This window comes from Erinaceus europaeus, chromosome 16, assembly GCF_950295315.1.
Source record: "Erinaceus europaeus chromosome 16, mEriEur2.1, whole genome shotgun sequence".
NCBI classification, from domain to species: domain Eukaryota; kingdom Metazoa; phylum Chordata; class Mammalia; order Eulipotyphla; family Erinaceidae; genus Erinaceus; species Erinaceus europaeus.
This window is the reverse complement of record NC_080177.1, coordinates 34421177-34439055: the sequence shown is the minus strand read 5'-3', so window position 1 is coordinate 34439055 and position 17879 is coordinate 34421177. Positions and strand designations below refer to the sequence as shown.

Below are 17879 nucleotides of genomic sequence, written 5' to 3'. Positions count from 1 at the left end.
GCGGTGAACGGGTAGACATGTGGCTTCCTAGACCGGTGGGGGGGCTGGGGGGGGTGGGAGGGATGGGACACAGTCTTTTGGTGGTGGGAATGGTGTTTATATACACTCCTAGTAAAGTGTAGTCATATAAATCACTAGTTAATTAATATGAGAGGGGGAAAATTAATTGTATGTCTTGAAGTTTTTAAAACACAGACTGAGTCTTCTTAATATATAGGCTGTGTATTTGATATGCGGACTCTCTCAAAAGCCTAGACCAAGTAGATCAGAAGCAACCAATGGCACAGCTATTTACAAGATACTGGGTACTATACAGCAAACCCTAACAAAGGGACTTTTCAAAGTTAACCCAATTACCACATAATGTGATGATAACATTAACTATCCATTGTCTTTTTGAACCCTAAGACAGCAGGAACCTCACATCTCCACTATAGAGCCTATATTTCTCCCAGTACTGGAACCTTAGGATAGGGCCCACTTTCCCGCATGCCTCTCCCAATCCATATCAAATAATATTGCATCAGCCCATCACAACCTAATCAACGCAACGATTGCCACCTCAACATGCTTCAGCTCAGACTGTGTCCAGAGACTTCAGGTGTGGAATGACAACCCTTCACCTTCATTACTCGGGTGAGACCTTTCCTTTATTCCCTTTTGTTGCCCTTGTTTTATTGTTGTAGTTATTATTGTTGTTGTTGTTGGATAGGACAGAGAGAAATGGAGAGAGGAGGGGAAGATAGAGAGGGGGAGAGAAAGACACCTGTAGACCTGCTTTACTTCCTGTGAAGCGACTCCCCCTGCAGGTGGGGAGCTGGGGGCTTGAACTAGAATCCTTAAGGCGGTCCTTGCACTTTGCGCCACCTGCGCTTAACCCACTGCACTACCACCCTCTCTTGGTCTTTTTAGGAGCCTCTTCAGGTCTTAGTTTTTACCTGGGGAGCTGTTGGACTTCTGTGCTTGTCTGCACTCTGCTTTCTACACACTGTACATAAATTATACCAGAGTGTAACTATTTCCCTGGTCATCAGTCCCAGGCACTGGCTTTCATTTGTTTTATTAATTGCAGCATTAATAGTAAGTATGTAGAAAGTGCTGAGTGGATTGTTAAAACTTAAAAATCAGTGGATCGGGAGTCAGGCGGTAGTGCAGCAGGTTAAGTTGAAGGAATCCAAGATAAATTCAGGAAGGGAAGAGTTGATGCTAAAATCTATAAAGAAACAGGATAGGAAGAACTTCCATTAAAATTTCTGTGTTCTAACACTTGGATTTACTGCAGCATCAGAATTTAATCATTTCTAACTGTAATCTTCTGAATCAATTTAAGAGGTCAATGGATGGGGCCAAGTGAGGTGATGGCTCACCTGGTTAAGTGCACACATTACAGTGCATGAGGACCCAGGTTCAAGCCCCTGGTTCCCCCCTGCATGGGGAAAGCTTCATGAGTGGTGAAGCAGGGCTTTAAGTGTCTCTCTCTGTCTTTCTCATATCCCTCTTCCATCTCAATTTCTATTTCTATCCAATAATAAACACATAAATAAAAATTAAAGAGGTCAATGGACATTACCTCTCATGAGATGCTGACTAAACCATTTTGTTTTAGGGTTGGAATGTCTGCTACAGAAGATAGGGAAAAGTTTGAGAACACCTGAATGTCCTCTTCATCCTGAGGCCTTGTGTCTACTTGAGAGGAGAAATCACTAATAATGGGAGTTGTACTTAAAATGGGTACCCCAGGTCCTTAAAGTTCAAGTCTTTCTCCTCCATCATTGGTTGACTTAGCTCCTGGTATTTCATCTCCTCTGGCCTGGTTGTATCAGTGTACTTATAGGCTTCTGTTTTCAGGAAAATTGCTTTTAACACTGTGGCCTTTCACCTAAAGGAGAGACCTCCTTTGAGAGGATCTGTCCCATTGTAGTTTTTCACTTTGCTATGAATCAGAGTAGAAGAATATTCTCTCTCTCTCTCTCTCTCTCTCTCTCTCTCTCACACACACACACACACACACACACACACACACACACACACTCACAGTCTAGTGACTTTTTTTTCTTCCTTGCCTCCAGGGTTATTGCTGGGGTTCGGTGCCTGCACTACAAATCTACTGCTCCTGGAGGCCATTCCCTCCCATTTTGTTGCCCTTGTTGTTGCTCCTATTGTTATTGTTACCACTAATGTTGTTGTCCTGGACAGGACAGAGAAATGGAGAGAGGAGGGGAAGACAGTGAAGGGGAGAGAAAGACAGACACCTGCAGACCTGCTTCACAACTTAAGAAGCAACCCCCCCCACCATGCAGGTAGGGAGCTGGGGGCTTGAACCGGGATTCTCACACCAGTCCTTGCGCTTCGCTTTGTGCCATGTGTGCTTAACCCACTGTGCTACCAGCCAACCCCCTCTAGTGACTTAACTTTTTTTTTATCCAAAGCAGATAAATTCTGTAATTTTACAAAATAAAAGTATACAAAACTTCAGTAAACTAAAAGAAATTTAAATGGCAGTGCTGAGACTATATAGGAAGGTCAGAAGCCCTTTGTTTAGACCCTGACACACACCTTTCTTCATGTATAGACTTGGCACTGGGGCCAGGAATGTCACTGCTCTCCCCACAGAGGCCCAGCTGGTCTGAGGGCAGCCATGGAGCTCTCCCTGGGATTTCTCCAGGAGGCCTGAGGGTAAAGCTAACCAGGAAGCAGACAAACCATCCCTTTCTGCTCCAAACAATAGAGCCACATGAGAATCTTTATAAAAGTTTCCAGAGTGTCATCCATCCTTAGCTCTCTCCTCGAATGAAGAAAATGATCTTTTACAAAACAAATCTGATAGGGCTTTATAGAAATTGCAACCTCAACCATTGTATACTGGGCACAAGACTAAAAAAGTGGAATGTTAATTAAGTCAGATAAAGAATTCTTTTTTTCCTCTCTTTTTCTTCCGTAGGACAAAGAGAAATTGTGGGGTGGAGGGGGCAGGGGGGATAGAGAGGGAAAGAGAAAGAGAGACACCTGCAGATCTCCTTCACCACTTGTGAGATGTCCCCACTGCAGGTGGGGAGCGGGGCTTGAACCCAGGTCCTTGCACGGGTCCTTCCAAATAGTACTATGTGCACTTAAGCAGGTGTGTCACCGCCTGGTCCCCATAAAAGATAAATTTTACAGGACCCCACTAAAACATTTTTTGAAGGCAAGCCTTCATTGCTTAATATTTTAATGCCTCCACACAGAGTTTTCCCATGATTGGGAACACTACTAGTCCCTTTACCTGTTCCAGAAGACGGAGGAGTGATGGATCCTGGGCTGTCATCTTCAGGCTCTGAGACAGTGACAGTAGGGACTGTGTCAGGACTTGGTTTCAGACAGATATCTTGTTTTTCAGGGAACTGCCCTTGGGAGGCAGTTTCAGCAGCAGGCTCGATCTCAGTCAGTGTGATTTTGACAGGGGTGTGAATCAGAGAAGCACTGTGCTGTTCTTCTGAGAGATCATCAATATAAGGTGCAAATGTTGAGTCTTCAAATAAATGGTCTTTGAGGATTTTCCCCTCTATAGGAGCTGGTTTTTCGGGTTCACGAACCTCTTCAGACTTTGCTGGAATATCACTGTCCTTTTTCTTAAAGTCTAAGTCTTTCTCTGGCCACTTGGGGTGACTTAGCTCCTGATATTTCACCTCCTCTGACCTGGTTATGTCAATGTATTTATAGGCTTCTGCTTTCATCTTGTCCAAGGGATCAGCTAACATCTTATTCTCTTCAGTAGACTCTGCTGGAGTCATCTCGATTCCAGAATCAGAACTGAGTAAGCCCTGAGATTCTATCCCAGGAACATCTGGTAAGGAGGGTACCTGGGTACTCAACTCCTCAGGGCTCTCTGATGTAGTGACATGACCATTTTCCTTCTGAAGAATTCCAGTGAAATATGAAGAATCTTCCTGAGGTGGGTAACAGATGTCAGAAATCAGAGAAGTGTAACATGTTCCTTCTCCATCCTTCGCTGCTGATGAAAAGGTCTGATCCATAGCACTGGAGCCATCTGCTACACCTAGGAATCAAAACAGCAGCAGACAATGAGTGGGTTTCAGTTCTCTCTCCTGTCTAACCCATCACCCACCCCTGCCTGGGAAGACATGGCACCCTTCCTCTTGCAGATGCCTGTATTCCTTAAAAGTTCCCTTGGAACACACATAACTACATTTTCCTGGTCTCCCAAAACAGTCTGTAATACTGGAATCCTTCTGACTGCAGACCAGAGCCTCCTCATACATACTGCTATGCTCTTAGAAGTGGGAGTCAAATTCTGGACACTTAGAAAGCTGACTCTCACTATCTACTACCTCAATACACAGTGACTTGAGGCGTACTTGGTATTATTCAATAGCTCTCTATGTTGCTATTGGAAGAGTTCACCATAAAACTAGTGAAAATCAATACATTAGGTAAGGTGGCAGGGTACAAAAATCATTATTCATAAATTTGGTGCATTTCTATGCATCATGAGTCAGGGGAAAGGAAAAAATCAGGAAAACAATTGCATTTAAGCCCATACAATGAAAAATATAAGACATTGTTAAAAGAAATGGAAGGATCCCATGTTTATGGATTGGAAAAATAAGCAATGCTAAAGTAATCATCTTACCTAGAGCAGTTTACAGATCGAATGGAATCTTAATCAAAATTCCAATGACATTCTTCAAAAAAAATAGAACAAGCAACTCTAAAATTTAGATGGAACCACAAATGACCCTGAGTAGCCAAAGCAATTCTGAGAGAAAAGAAGAAAAATGGAGGTATCACACTACTATTTCAAATTATACTAGAAAGTAATATAAATTAAAACAGTATAGTACTGAAACAGGCACAACAACCTTTGCGATAGAATACAGTCCAGGAATAAATCCACACATATGACTATCTAATTTTTGATGAAGGGGTAAAAGTCACAAGATGATTCAAATGGGAAAGAAAGTCTTTTCACTAAATGGTGCTGGGAAATCAGACACTCAAAAAATTAACAGAAAGAAAGGAAGAAAAAGAAGAAAGAAACTAGTTAACACTATACACAAAAATCAACTAAAATTAATTGAAGACCAGTATAGCAGATATGAAGCCACAAAATAAATAGAAAACATAGATGCACCTCAGGATCTTGGTATAAGAAATATTTTTGTAAATTCATTCCCATTAGCAAGGGAAAAAAAATCAATAACAAATGTGCCTCTATCAAATTTACACATGAAAAGAAACAATCACATAAAAACAAAAGCAAACTAGCAATTGGAAGAAAATATTTGCTCCCAACAAGAGGTTGATATATATACGCTTAGAAAATTATAAAACTCAACAAAACCAAGTAACCCAGTTCAAAAGTGGACAATGAATTTCAATAGATAATTTCCAAAGATATACAGATGATACCTATACACATGAAAAGATGCCCAACATCTTTTATTATTAGAGTACTGCAAATCACACTACAATGTGACATCATCTCACACCAGTGAAAATGACCTACAGTATCCAAAAGTTTGGAAACAACAAATGCTGGAGAGGATGTAGAGAAAAAGGAACTCTGGTATACTGAGCATGGAAATGCAAACTGGGACTACAGAAAATGAGAAGATCCTTAAAAAAATAAAAATGGAAACACGCTATGATCCTGCAATATTAGTAGCAGGCATTTATCTAAGAACACAGAAACACTAATTCAAAAGGATATATGTATTCCTATGTACATGCCAACATTACGCACAACAATGAAATTATGGAATCAACCTAAATGCCCATCAACAAATAACTGGATAAAGGAGTTATGGAATATATATCCAATGTAATACTCCTCTATAATACAAAAGTTATGTTGTTGGGCATAAAATAGGTTGAATTAGATGTGCTTATGCCAAGTGAAATGAGCAAGTACACAAAAGGTTAGCAGATTGGATAGGGGTAGACAGCATACCGGTTATGCAAAGGGATTCTCATGTCTCTGGCTCCAAAGTCCCAAGTATAATCCCTTGTACCACCACTAACTAGAGCTGAGCAGTGCTCTGGTTAAAAAAAAAGCAGACTGTTTCACCTATATGGGAAATATAAATGCTACTGAAATATAAATGCAGAAACTAAAAAGCATTTAGACTCATGAAAATGACAGTGGTTATCAGAGGGATGAGGGAGGAGACTGGAAGAAGATAGTTAGAGGGGTCCCTTTGATAAGATACTACTGGGTCTTTGATGGTAGATGTGGTAAATCTTAATGATTTGTACAGACAGACACAGACATAAAATTATACATTCCAAATTTTATAGTATTATAAATAATGTCACTTCCACTGACGTCTTATATATACAACCCCCTCACTTCCAAGTTTGCTGGAAAATATCACTTTTTTTTTCTTCTTGTCACCAGAGTTATTACTGGAGCTTGGTGCCTCCAAGAAAAATCTACTTGCTTGTTGCAGCCATCTTTTCCTTTTCTGTTTTCTGTTCTCCTTCTCCTCTTCTTCCTCCTCTTCCTCTTCCTCCTCCATCTCCTCCTCTTCCTCCTTCCTGTGCATGTATTATGCATAAGAACCCAAGTTCCAGCCACCACTTGCCACCTGCAGGGGGAACACTTCACAAGTGGTGAAGCAGGGCTGCAAGTGTCTTTCTCCCTCTCTATCTTTCCCTCCCTCTCAATTTCTGTTCTATTCAATAAATCAAATTTTTTTTTTAAAAAAAAAAGGAAAAACTGGTTTCCGGGAATGGTCCTACCAGTACCAAGCCACAACAATGACTCTGGTGTCAAAATAAACAAGTAAATAAATCATATAACAAATAATAAATAAAAAAAGAATGAGGAAGAGAAAGAAAGACACCTGCAATCCTGTTCTATCACTTGTGAATCTTCCCTCACTGCAGATAAAAACTAGGGATTTGAACTTGGGACCTTGTGCATGGTAACATCTGAGTGTTATGGGTATACCACCACCCAACCCCCAAATGGTACCTTCTTTTTTTTTTTTATTTAAGAAAGGATTAATTAACAAAACCATAGGGTAAGAGGGGTACAATTCCACACAATTCCCACCACCCAATCTCCATATCCCATCCCCTCCCCTGAGAGCTTTCACATTCTCTATCCCTCTGGGAGCATGGACCCAGGGTCATTGTGGGTTACAGAAGGTGGAAGGTCTGGCTTCTGTAATTGCTTCCCCACTGAACATGGGCATTGACTGGTCAGTCCATACTCCCAGTCTGCCTCTCTCTTTCCCTAGTAGGGTGGGTCTCTGGGGAAGCAGAGCTCCAGGACACATTGGTGGGGTCTTCAGTCTACGGAAGCCTGGCCGGCATCCTGATGGCATCTGGCACCTGGTGGCTGAAAAGAGAGTTAACATACGAAGCCAAACAAATTGTTGAGCAATCATGGACCCAAAGGTTGGAATAGTGGAGAGGAAGTGTTAGGGGGGTACTCACTGCAAACTCTAGTGTACTTCTGCTTTCAGGTATATATTTTGCAGTAGTTTACGCATACGAGTGAACATATGCTCTCTCTCACAGAAACTGGTGTATATCTAGGTTTTGGGACTTTGTTAGAAAGTGAACCACCTGAGATGGAATTAGAGTATACTATGAAAGGAAAGGTCTCACCCGAGTAATGAAGCTGAAGGGTTGTCATTCCACACCTGAAGTCTCTGGACACAGTCTGAGCTGAAGCATGTTGAGGTGGCAATCGTTGTGTTGTTTAGGTTGTGATCGGCAGATGCAATATTATTTGATATGGATTGGGAGAGGCATACGGGAAAGTGGGCCCTATCCAATGGTTCCAGGACTGGGGGAAGTAGAGGTTCTATAGTGGAGATGTGAGGTTCCTGCTGTCTTCGGGTTTAAATGGTACCTTCTTAAGGATCCTAACCATTCTTTAATTTTGTTTCTGGAAGGACTAATGGCTTACAATAAGTACAGTTGTTGATACATATGTTAAATTTCTCAGTTTTCTGCAAAACATTCACCGCCAACCTAGATCCTTCCCTACCATCATGCCCCAAGACTGAAAAGGTCCCCCTTCTGCCAGGATCCTTTAGTTTGGTGCAATACATCAAACGTAGTCCAAGTTATGCTTTAAATTTCCCATTTCTGTTCTTATTTCTCAACTTCTGTCCAGGAGTGAGAACATCCCATATTCATCCTTCTCTTTTTTTAAAAAAATATTTATTTATTTATTTATTTCCTTTTGTTGCCCTTGTTTTTGTATTGTTGTAGTTATTATTGATATCGTTGTTGTTGGATAGGACAGAGAGAAATGGAGAGAGATGGGGAAGACATAGAGGGGGAGAGAAAGATAGACACCTGCAGACCTGCTTCACTGCTTGTGAAGTGACTGCCGTGCAGGTGGGGAGCCGGGGGCTTGAACTGGGATCCTTAAGCTGGTCCTTGTGCTTTGTGCATCCTTCTCTTTCTGCCTTACCTCACTTAATGATTCCATTAAGCTCCATCTAAGATAAAGTGAATAAAATGAATTCATTATTCTTAACAGCTGAGCAGTATTCCATTGTGTATATATACTACAATTTTCTCAGCCATTCATCTGTTATTGAACACCTAGGTTGCTTCCAGGATCCTGACCATTCTATCTTACATTCTACTAGTCATACTCTTCTCTACCTCCTAAAAATCCTGCTCCCTATCATCCCTTTCTGTTTTTAATGTTTTCCTATATCACTATTTCACTCGAATATACCATATATTTAGCTTAACTTTTATTAATCTGTCAATTGTATCACTTTGCCAGTTAAATCCTATTCCAATAGAAATATTTGACTACATTGCTCATTAACATAGTCCAATGTCTAGCTAGGGATTAGCATTTAGTAGGTACTCAATAAATATTTTCAAAATAAAAGAAAGCAACTATTTATAATTAAGTTCAAGTCACAGGATTGTCTGAGAAAGAGGTTGAAAGATTCTCCCAGATTGCTAATTAACAGTCACTTCATTCAGCAGGTAGAAGACCAGTCAAATTCATATGTCTCTGGTAGGCTTCTAATCATACTTCCTTTGCATTTGGCATTTCAAGTTATATCCTAAAAAGATCAATAACAAAAGAAGCGACAAACCTTTTTGCCTAACAAGGACAGACCACCAATGGAAAATGTTACATTTAAACCTATTTGTGTATACACACACCTCTATCCTATATAATTTTAAAAATCTCTTTCATTGTATGAGATCACACTATATATATAGACTTCATTGGAGGCAATGAAATCAATCCTGAGAAATTTTACTACAGATATTTAGATCATGGGATTCTCTATAGTAATGTGGAGCCATTTCCAGGTTTTAAAAATGTTCACAGTTTCCCAGAAAATTTTGCCTATGGATCTAAATAATCTGGTGGTATAAGGATTTCGGAAGAGTACTCTGTTCTGGAAAATACACGGTACGTGGTTTCCATGGCTGATCAAGGCCATTATTATTCAACTTCCATGCTTCCATTGCAGAAATCACCACAGGTTTCCTAGTCCTTTCCACCTATACCTGGCATGTTGCCTAGCCCTACAGCCCTGTCACCACTGATCAAACTAAATACAATAGTCACCTGCTCAGCAACTGGCCCCAGGACTATATCCTCACTGAACAATCCTTAAATACTGCTGCATGGCACCTGAAGTGATATGAATGTCACCTAGCTTCACAGACTTGTCTCTACTGCTCTACCCCAGGATTATTAAATTCTTCACAATAGCATAACTCCACAGGCTTTCTAAGCCCTAGCTTCCCATTTCCAATTCAAACTCTAAACATTGTTTTGTACAAACCATCCACTGTTTAAACTCTCTATCCTTCCAGTCTTCACATCTAAATCTCTACTTTTCAGCCTAGCACCATTAAAGATAAGTACCTTATAAGTAATTCCATTCCAGGTGGTTCACTTTCTAACAAAGTCCCAAAACCTAGATACAGACCAGGTTCTGTGAGACAGAGCATATGTTCACACGTATCCATAAACTACTGCAAAATATATACCTGAAAGCAGAAGTACACTAGAGTTTGCAGTGAGTACCCCCCTAACACTTCCTCTCCACTAGTCCAACCTTTGGGTCCATGACTGCTCAACAATTTGTTTGGCTTTGTATGTTAACTCTCTTTTCAGCCACCAGGTGCCAGATGCCATCAGGATGCCGGCCAGGCTTCCCTGGACTGAAGACCCCACCAATGTGTCCTGGAGCTCTGCTTCCCCAGAGACCCACCCTACTAGGGAAAGAGAGAGGCAGACCGGGAGTATGGACCGACCAGTCAAAGCCCATGTTCAGTGGGGAAGCAATTACAGAAGCCAGACCTTCCACCTTCTGCAACCCACAACGACCCTGGGTCCATGCTCCCAGAGGGATAGAGAATGTGAAAGCTATCAGGGGTAGGGGTGGGATATGGAGATTGGGTGGAGTTGTACCCCTCCTACCCTATGGATTTGTTAATTTATCCTTTCTTAAATAATAAATAAATAAATAAATAAACAAATAAAAAGATAAGTACCTTCAAATGCTAGTGACTTGTCCCATAATGAATCTGTACTTATCTGCCAGGACTTAAACCATTTCCATTATTCTCCTTCCACATTTCTATTGCTCTTAATTTATGCTGCTTACATAACATGTATGAGATACAATTTCCCTCTTACTAGTCTGTAAGCTCCTGTATTTTGAAGTTCATATCTTTCCGGTGGCTTGCACATACCAGGCACCCAATGTAACATGAATAAATAAGTGAATAGGCCAACCAGTCAGCTAGTGGGATTATTCTATGCAGCTAATGAGAATAAACAAGGACTCGTTAATGCAAATTACAAAGAAGGTGCCTGAATCTGTCAGGTGAAAGGGCAATCTAGAACTCAAGTGATCTAATAGTGGGGTGGAGCTGCAGCCCAATAATAACTGCACCCAGCATCTGTCTAAACAGGAACCAAAATCTGGTAGAAAGCCGGCTGAGATCACCTTTCTATAATTTTTGTACTAATTAGCTGCCACTGTGTTCAGACACATCTTTATTTTTTCCTTATCTCTAAAACAGTACCAATATAATTTTCACCAAGGTGATGCCTCAGAGAATGGGGTATTCTCAGGTGTAAGACAACAGCTGAGGGAATAGAATCTGATCACAGCTACATTATTTGAGAGAATACAAATAGACTCAATAACTGGGGAAAACTTTCATTCCTGAAATTTGTATCCCTACTAATTTCTGTCCAGCATGAAATCAGAAAGACCTCTTTGCCACACTCTACAAACACTGCCATCTAGCAGAAAAGAAACAAATTCATGTGTGTAAGTCTCATATTTTAGACAAGACCCTGTCAGAGCCTATAACAAATTAACAATTGTAGAATGTGGTCAGGCTCTACTTTCAATTTTGAGCTAAATAATATAAAAGAGTCTTAAGAAGCAGTGTATTGAATTTGAAAATGGATATATACTGTATGGTGCTTATCTGAATTCTTGAAAACAGAAAACCCTTCTAGACAGTAAATTATGCAAGACAAAAGGAAGTCCTGTGGGATTGTTGGAACAGAGAAGCAAAACTGAGCCTGAAGGCTGTGGAAAACCAATTAATTCTTGTCACTGCTTCCTGCAGAGCTAGCAGGTGTGGGAACTGAGGCAGAGAGCACAAGCCAATTGCACCAGGTAGGACCCAATATTGTTACACTGTTAAATACAAGTTCAGTAAGTATAGGTGTTTTCCTGTGTAGACTAGAAATTACTAACTTCACCCTATAACCCAGGACTCCTTGGACCTGGACCGTTTTACTTTCTCGTTCTCTTGGGCTAGTCCTTAGCCACCTAGAAGTCTGATTCATGTGCAAGCAGCTATATATACCTTGACAGTCATATGTGAGCCCATAGACACTCTCAAGGGAGTGCTAAAAGGGGAGCCCAGAAAATTCAGTTATGTGCATGCCTTTAAAATGGAATCAATTTTCAATGTAAGAATGTAATTTTCAGGAAAATGCTTGTAATGAAAACTAAAGGATTTATGGCTTTCTAATGGAAAACTAGCTATTTTAATGCTTCCTAGTTTCTAATGGAAAGCTAGCTGGAAGAAGGAGGAGGACAAGCAAGACTACTGGTATTAAAGCACACTAGGTACAATCAGGCTTTTGTGTCTATGATAATCTAGATCAGGAATATTAATCACAAATTAGACACATTTAGTAACTTCATTAAGGGTGTTTTATTTTTTGCCTTTAATTCCCTAGCAATACTAAGGAATGGAGTGACAAAGATCGCTTGATGGTTTTACTGTTCCCAAGAAAAATGTCAGTCCTAAAATCCTAATTTTTAACTCTAACTCATGCTTACAGAATTGAGGTCCTTTGATTGGTAAACTACAGCTTAGGTTCATATTCTCACTTTACGATCTTAGCTTGTGAGACTTTGGGCAAATTAGTCTCTTTGAGCTTCAGTTTATTCATTTTGAAAACAAGGGCAGTGATAGTCTCCATCTTAATAAACTGCTATGAAGATTAAATGAGACAGGGACCTTTCTCTGTGTCTGGTAATATAGCACACAATTAGCAAGAGTGGTGTATTTCATCATTACCTCATTTTTGCAGGGTGGGTGGGGAGAAAAACAGTTGTTTGCAACATATTAACCACTGGTCCATTAGTTTGGTACTTTTATCTCCAATGATAAAGGATAATGCAATCAAGGTCCTCTGGTCCAGGAACAGTTAAACACAGCCAATCCAGTCATATTACCCTCTGGAGTCATCTCAGACATTTATATCCCTGGAGGGCAAGCAAGCACTGTCTGTGTAGCTCCAAGAGCTAATGATGGCTATTAATCACTTTCTAGTGATGCCGCTGACATACATACTGTCAGGTACATAGTGATGACTGATATGAGTGTGAAAGGTTGAAATTTACTAATATAGGAGAAAAAAAATACAACAGGAGTGATTAATATCCACACATGAGCTTTCTCCCCAATGGACAGAGCATATTTGGACTCCTAGTGGTAGAAATAAGAGACTGGGGAGTCGGGCGGTGGCGCAGTGGGTTAAGCGCACGTGGCACAAAGCGCAGGGACCGGCGTAAGGATCCCGGTTCGAGCCCGCGGCTCCCCACCTGCAGGGGAGTCGCTTCACGGGTGGTGAAGCAGGTCTGCAGGTGTCTATCTTTCTCTCCCCTCTCTCTCTGTCTTCCCCTCCTCTCTCCATTTCTCTCTGTCCTATCCAACAACAAAGCAACGTCAACAATGGCAATAATAACCGCAATGAGGCTGCAACAACTAGAGCAACAAAAAGGGGGAAAAATGGCCTCCAGGAGCGGTGGATTCATGGTGCAGGCACCGGGCCTAGCAATAACCCTGGAGGGGAAAAAAAAAAAAAAAGAAATAAGAGACTGATGATTTAAGATGATACTTTTCTAACTCAATAAAGCCCCTTCTTTGCTTTGAGATGGAAGCAAAGCGAATGCCAGAAAGAAAAGATCAATTAGACCAAAATGTTTTCTGAGTAGCAAGGCAGACATGTTCCATTAGACACACATCTGAGTTAACCTTTCTCCCTGAATTAAAAACAAAAACACCCATTACTGTTTGAGAATAGTCAATAATAAAATGTATAAAAGATAGTAGTTAAATTAAGAAAACAATTCAAATGAGTACATAATAAAAATAAATAGAAATGACACTAGGAGTGGAGAGACACACACACATTGAAATTCAAGAATTAAAGGAGAGAAAGTAACCTGAAGTGAACTTGCATTCATTTTTCTCCAGAATCATTTACCCTTAGATTGTCCATGTGATGAATGACAGTAAGGTGCAGAGTCTAGGCTCAAGGTTTTTTTCCCCTGAAGCTCCTACTCATCTTTTCTAAATGCTAAGAAATCAGTAGGCCTACAGAATGTAGGCTGTGACACATCTGAAAACAGAGCCATCTATGAAGAATGGATGTGCCAGGCATATTCCAGGGGCCTCTAAGTCACCTAAAAAGCATTCTCTTTCTGAAAGTCGTTGGTTGGTGACTTAACAAGACAAATGGGTACCAAGAAATCCAGTTATACCCATTCTTTATTGTGTTATCTGTGTGATTAGTTAAAAGAGGGGGGAGAGGGGAGAGGGAGAGAGAGAAAAGAAGAGCCTGCATTCTCTAGTGAAAGACTCAAAAAAAAAAAAATCAAAGTCAAAGCTAATGGCATGCTTGTGCATTTAAGAATATGAGTAAGTATTCTTTTTTTCCCCAGCTCGCTGTCTTATTTAAAGATTGCCGACCAGAATAATAAATTCAGCTGTTGGGACTGAAAAAAATGATGTTTAATAAGAAAACAATCCAGCAAGTTTTTTTTGTTTTTTTTTTCCCTATGAAAAGTTGGGCCCCATACTACCTGCAGCATTTTTACTTTAGCAGAAAATTCCCTTAAAGGGGAAAAAAACCTAGGCTGGCAGACAAACCAGTGTCTGAGTTTCTTTAACAACTATTAGAAATGCCTTGGAAAGCATAACATTGTAGAGCACTTAGATGGAACTGGAGCACAAGTTCTGATGAGCATGAAAGTGTGACATATTTTTTCCCAGCTGTTAAAGGTGGAAACGTGGCTCTGGCTTTCGTTGGAGGATAGTCTGTTTTGGATCAAAAGAGGAAGTAAACATTTATTTATAGTTTATAGATATTAAAAAAGATCCTTAAAATCTTGCTTAGATTTCCTAATTTATTTTTAGATTTCCTACTTTTTAATTTTTTAATCTTTATTTATTTGATAGAGACAGCCAGAAATTGAGAGGAAGGGGGAGATAGAAAGAGGAGACAGAGAGACACCTGTAGCACTGCTTCACTACTTGTGAAACTTTCCCCTGCAGGTGGCAACCGGGGGCTTGAACCCAGGTCCTTGAGCATTATAACACATGTGCTCAACCAGGTGCAGCACCACCCTCCCCGATTTCCTACTTAATTTTTTTTTTAGTATTTATTCATTTTCCCTTTTGTTGCCCTTGTTTTGTTTATTGTTGTTGTAGTTATTGTTGTTGTTATTGATGTCGTTGTTGTTAGATAGGACAGAGAGAAATGGAGAGAGGAGAAGACAGAGAAGGGGAGAGAAAGATAGACACCTGCAGACCTGCTTCACCACCTGTGAAGTGACTCTCCTGTAGGTGAGGAGCTGGGGGTTCCAACCGGGATCCTTCCACTGGTTCTGGTGCTTTGCACCACGTGCGCTTAACCCGCTGCATTACCGCCTGACTCCCAGATTTCTTTTTAAAATACAACTTTCTTGATTTGTAATTCACAAAACATAAATTTCACTTTAAATATATGTATAGTTCCATGGTTTTATATATTCACAGTATTACGCAACCATCACCAGCACCTAATCCACCCACCTAGTTTAGATGCATTAATGTCTTTCAACATAGACAAAGCTCTAGGTTACCTTCAGCTGTGCAAGGAATAGCTATCCCTATATATTTGTCACTTGCTGACAGAATTTTGCTCTCTGATTTCCAATGAAAAAAATAATGTGTTTTCGGTCCCATTTCTTCAGTGGTATGCACCTGTGAATAGCAGTGGTTTTATTTGCTCTCTCCCCACACAGAGTCACCCATTTAATTCCCATAATTCCTCATACATATATGATCTGTCCCACTTCCCGTTCCAAAGGGGGCTGCCATTTTTATCTCCTTAAAAGAGCACTTCACCATCTCCTCTGTTTCAATGCACTTGCTGAAAAAACTTTGTCCATCTTTTTTTTTGCAACCCCAAAACATTTTTTATTTACTTATAAAAAGGAAACACTGACAAAACCATAGGGTAAGATGGGTACAGACAGACACCTGAAGACCTGCTTCACTGCTTGTGAAGCAACCTATCTGCAAGTGGGGAGCCAGGGTCTCCAACTAGGATCCTTGCAAGGGTCCTTATGCTTGTACTATGTGTGCTTAACCCTGTAAGCCATCACCTGGCCCCCTATAAATAACATAATATAAAATAAATGAAAAAGATAAATATATAAGTCTAATTTAATAAAGTGTACTTATCATTTGCTGTCATTTCATCTTTAAACAATATATCTTGGATTGTCTTTTTGAACCCTAAGACAGCAGGAACCTCACATCTCCACTATAGAGCCCCTACTTCCCCCAGTCCTGGAACCATTGGATAGGGCCCACTTTCCTATATGCCTCTCCCAATCTATATCAAATAATATTGCATCCGCCGATCACAACCTAACCAACGCAACAATTGCCACCTCAACATGCTTCACTTCAGACTGTGTCCAGAGACTTCACATGTGGAATGACAACTCTTCAGCTTCATTACTTGGGTGAGACCTTTCCTTTCATAGTATACTCTAATTTCATCTCAGGTGGTTCACTTTCTAACAAAGTCCCAAAACCTAGATATACACCAGTTTCTGTGAGAGAGAGCATATCTTCACATGTATCTATAAACTACTGCAAAATATATACCTGAAAGCAGAAGTACACTAGAGTTTGCAGTGAGTACCTCCCTAACACTTCCTCTCCACTATTCCAAGCTTTGGGTCAATGATTGCTCAACAATTTGTTTGGCTTCGTATGTTAACTCTCTTTTCAGTCACCAGGTTCCAGATGCCATCAGGATGCTGGCCAGGCTTCCCTGGATTGAAGACCCCACCAATGTGTCCTGGAGCTCAGCTTCCCCAGAGACACACCCTACTAGGGAAAGAGAGAGGCAGACTGGGAGTATGGACCGACCAGTCAACGCCCATGTTCAGCGGGGAAGCAATTACAGAAGCCAGACCTTCTACCTTCTGCAACCCACAATGACCCTGGGTCCATGCTCCCAGAGGGATGGAGAATGGGAAAGCTATCAGGGGAGGGGGTGGGATATGGAGATTGGGTGGTGGGAATTGTGTGGAGTTGTACCCCTCCTACCCTATGGTTTTGTTAATTAATCCTTTCTTAAATAAAAAAAAAACAATATATCTTGGGTCTCAGGTTTTCAAATTCCAACTACTATGTTCAGGTACTCATATTTGAAATTTAATTTTGGGTTTTGAGCATTCGTGATAATAAACATAAATCTATGTTGGAATGTGGTAGAAACAAATTAGTACAAAACTGGTATTTAATTAAAAAAAAATTTTTTTATGTATAAAAAGGAAACAGACTAAACCATAGGATAAGAGGGGTGCAACTTCACACAATTCCCACCACCAGAACTCTGTATCCCATCCCCTCCCCTTATAGCTTTCCTACTCTTTAACCTTCTGGGAGTATGAACCCAATGTTCTTGTGGGATGCAGAAGGTTGAAGGTCTGGCTTCTGTAATTGCTTCCCCGTTGAACATGGGCGTTGACAGGTCGATTCATACTCCCAGCCTGCCTCTCTCTTTCCCAACTGGGGAAGGGCACTGGGACACAGAGCTCCAGGACACATTGGTGGGGTTGTCTGTCCAGGGAAGTCTGGTTGGCATCATGCTAGCATCTAGAACCTGGTGGCTGAAAAGAGAGTTAACATACAAAGCCAAACAAATTGTTGGCCAGTCATGGACCTAAAGGCTTGAATAGTGCAGGTGAAGTGTTGGGGCGGGGGGTCTCTGTTCTATAGATAGCTAGTAGGCATATTTTAGTTAAATTCCAAAGGGCTTGTGGCTATACTAGTTTTTTTGTTTGTCTGTTTGTTTGTTTTGCCTGAGCCAGAAATATGATATGTAGGTGGATCCTAATTATTGTCTGGGGAGATGATGTCATGGCTGGCAGAAGGACCAGAAAGATGGATCATGGAAAAGAGTAGCTCCCACATATGGGAGGGTGTATAAATATTGTTGATTTTAAATCTCATTGATCTGATGTGATCTGGGACCCATATTTAGCTTAGGAGCCTATGTGACCCCTGCATCCCTATAGATCTAAGCTCACATTCTGTGGTCATGA

At 40.7% G+C, this 17879-nt stretch overlaps 2 protein-coding genes across 2 annotated transcripts in view; one reads left to right on the top strand and one right to left on the bottom strand.

Moving 5' to 3' along the window:
• The window catches only part of JKAMP (JNK1/MAPK8 associated membrane protein), a 415429-nt gene that overhangs the window by 207906 nt on the left and 189644 nt on the right, over positions 1 to 17879 (top strand). The window lies entirely within an intron of this gene.
• The window catches only part of RTN1 (reticulon 1), a 227706-nt gene that overhangs the window by 100447 nt on the left and 109380 nt on the right, over positions 1 to 17879 (bottom strand). Inside the window, exon 2 of the mRNA XM_007519258.3 lies at positions 3263 to 4036. Coding sequence (XP_007519320.1) covers positions 3263 to 4036 — 774 coding nt within the window. The remainder of the gene's footprint in view (positions 1 to 3262; positions 4037 to 17879) is intronic.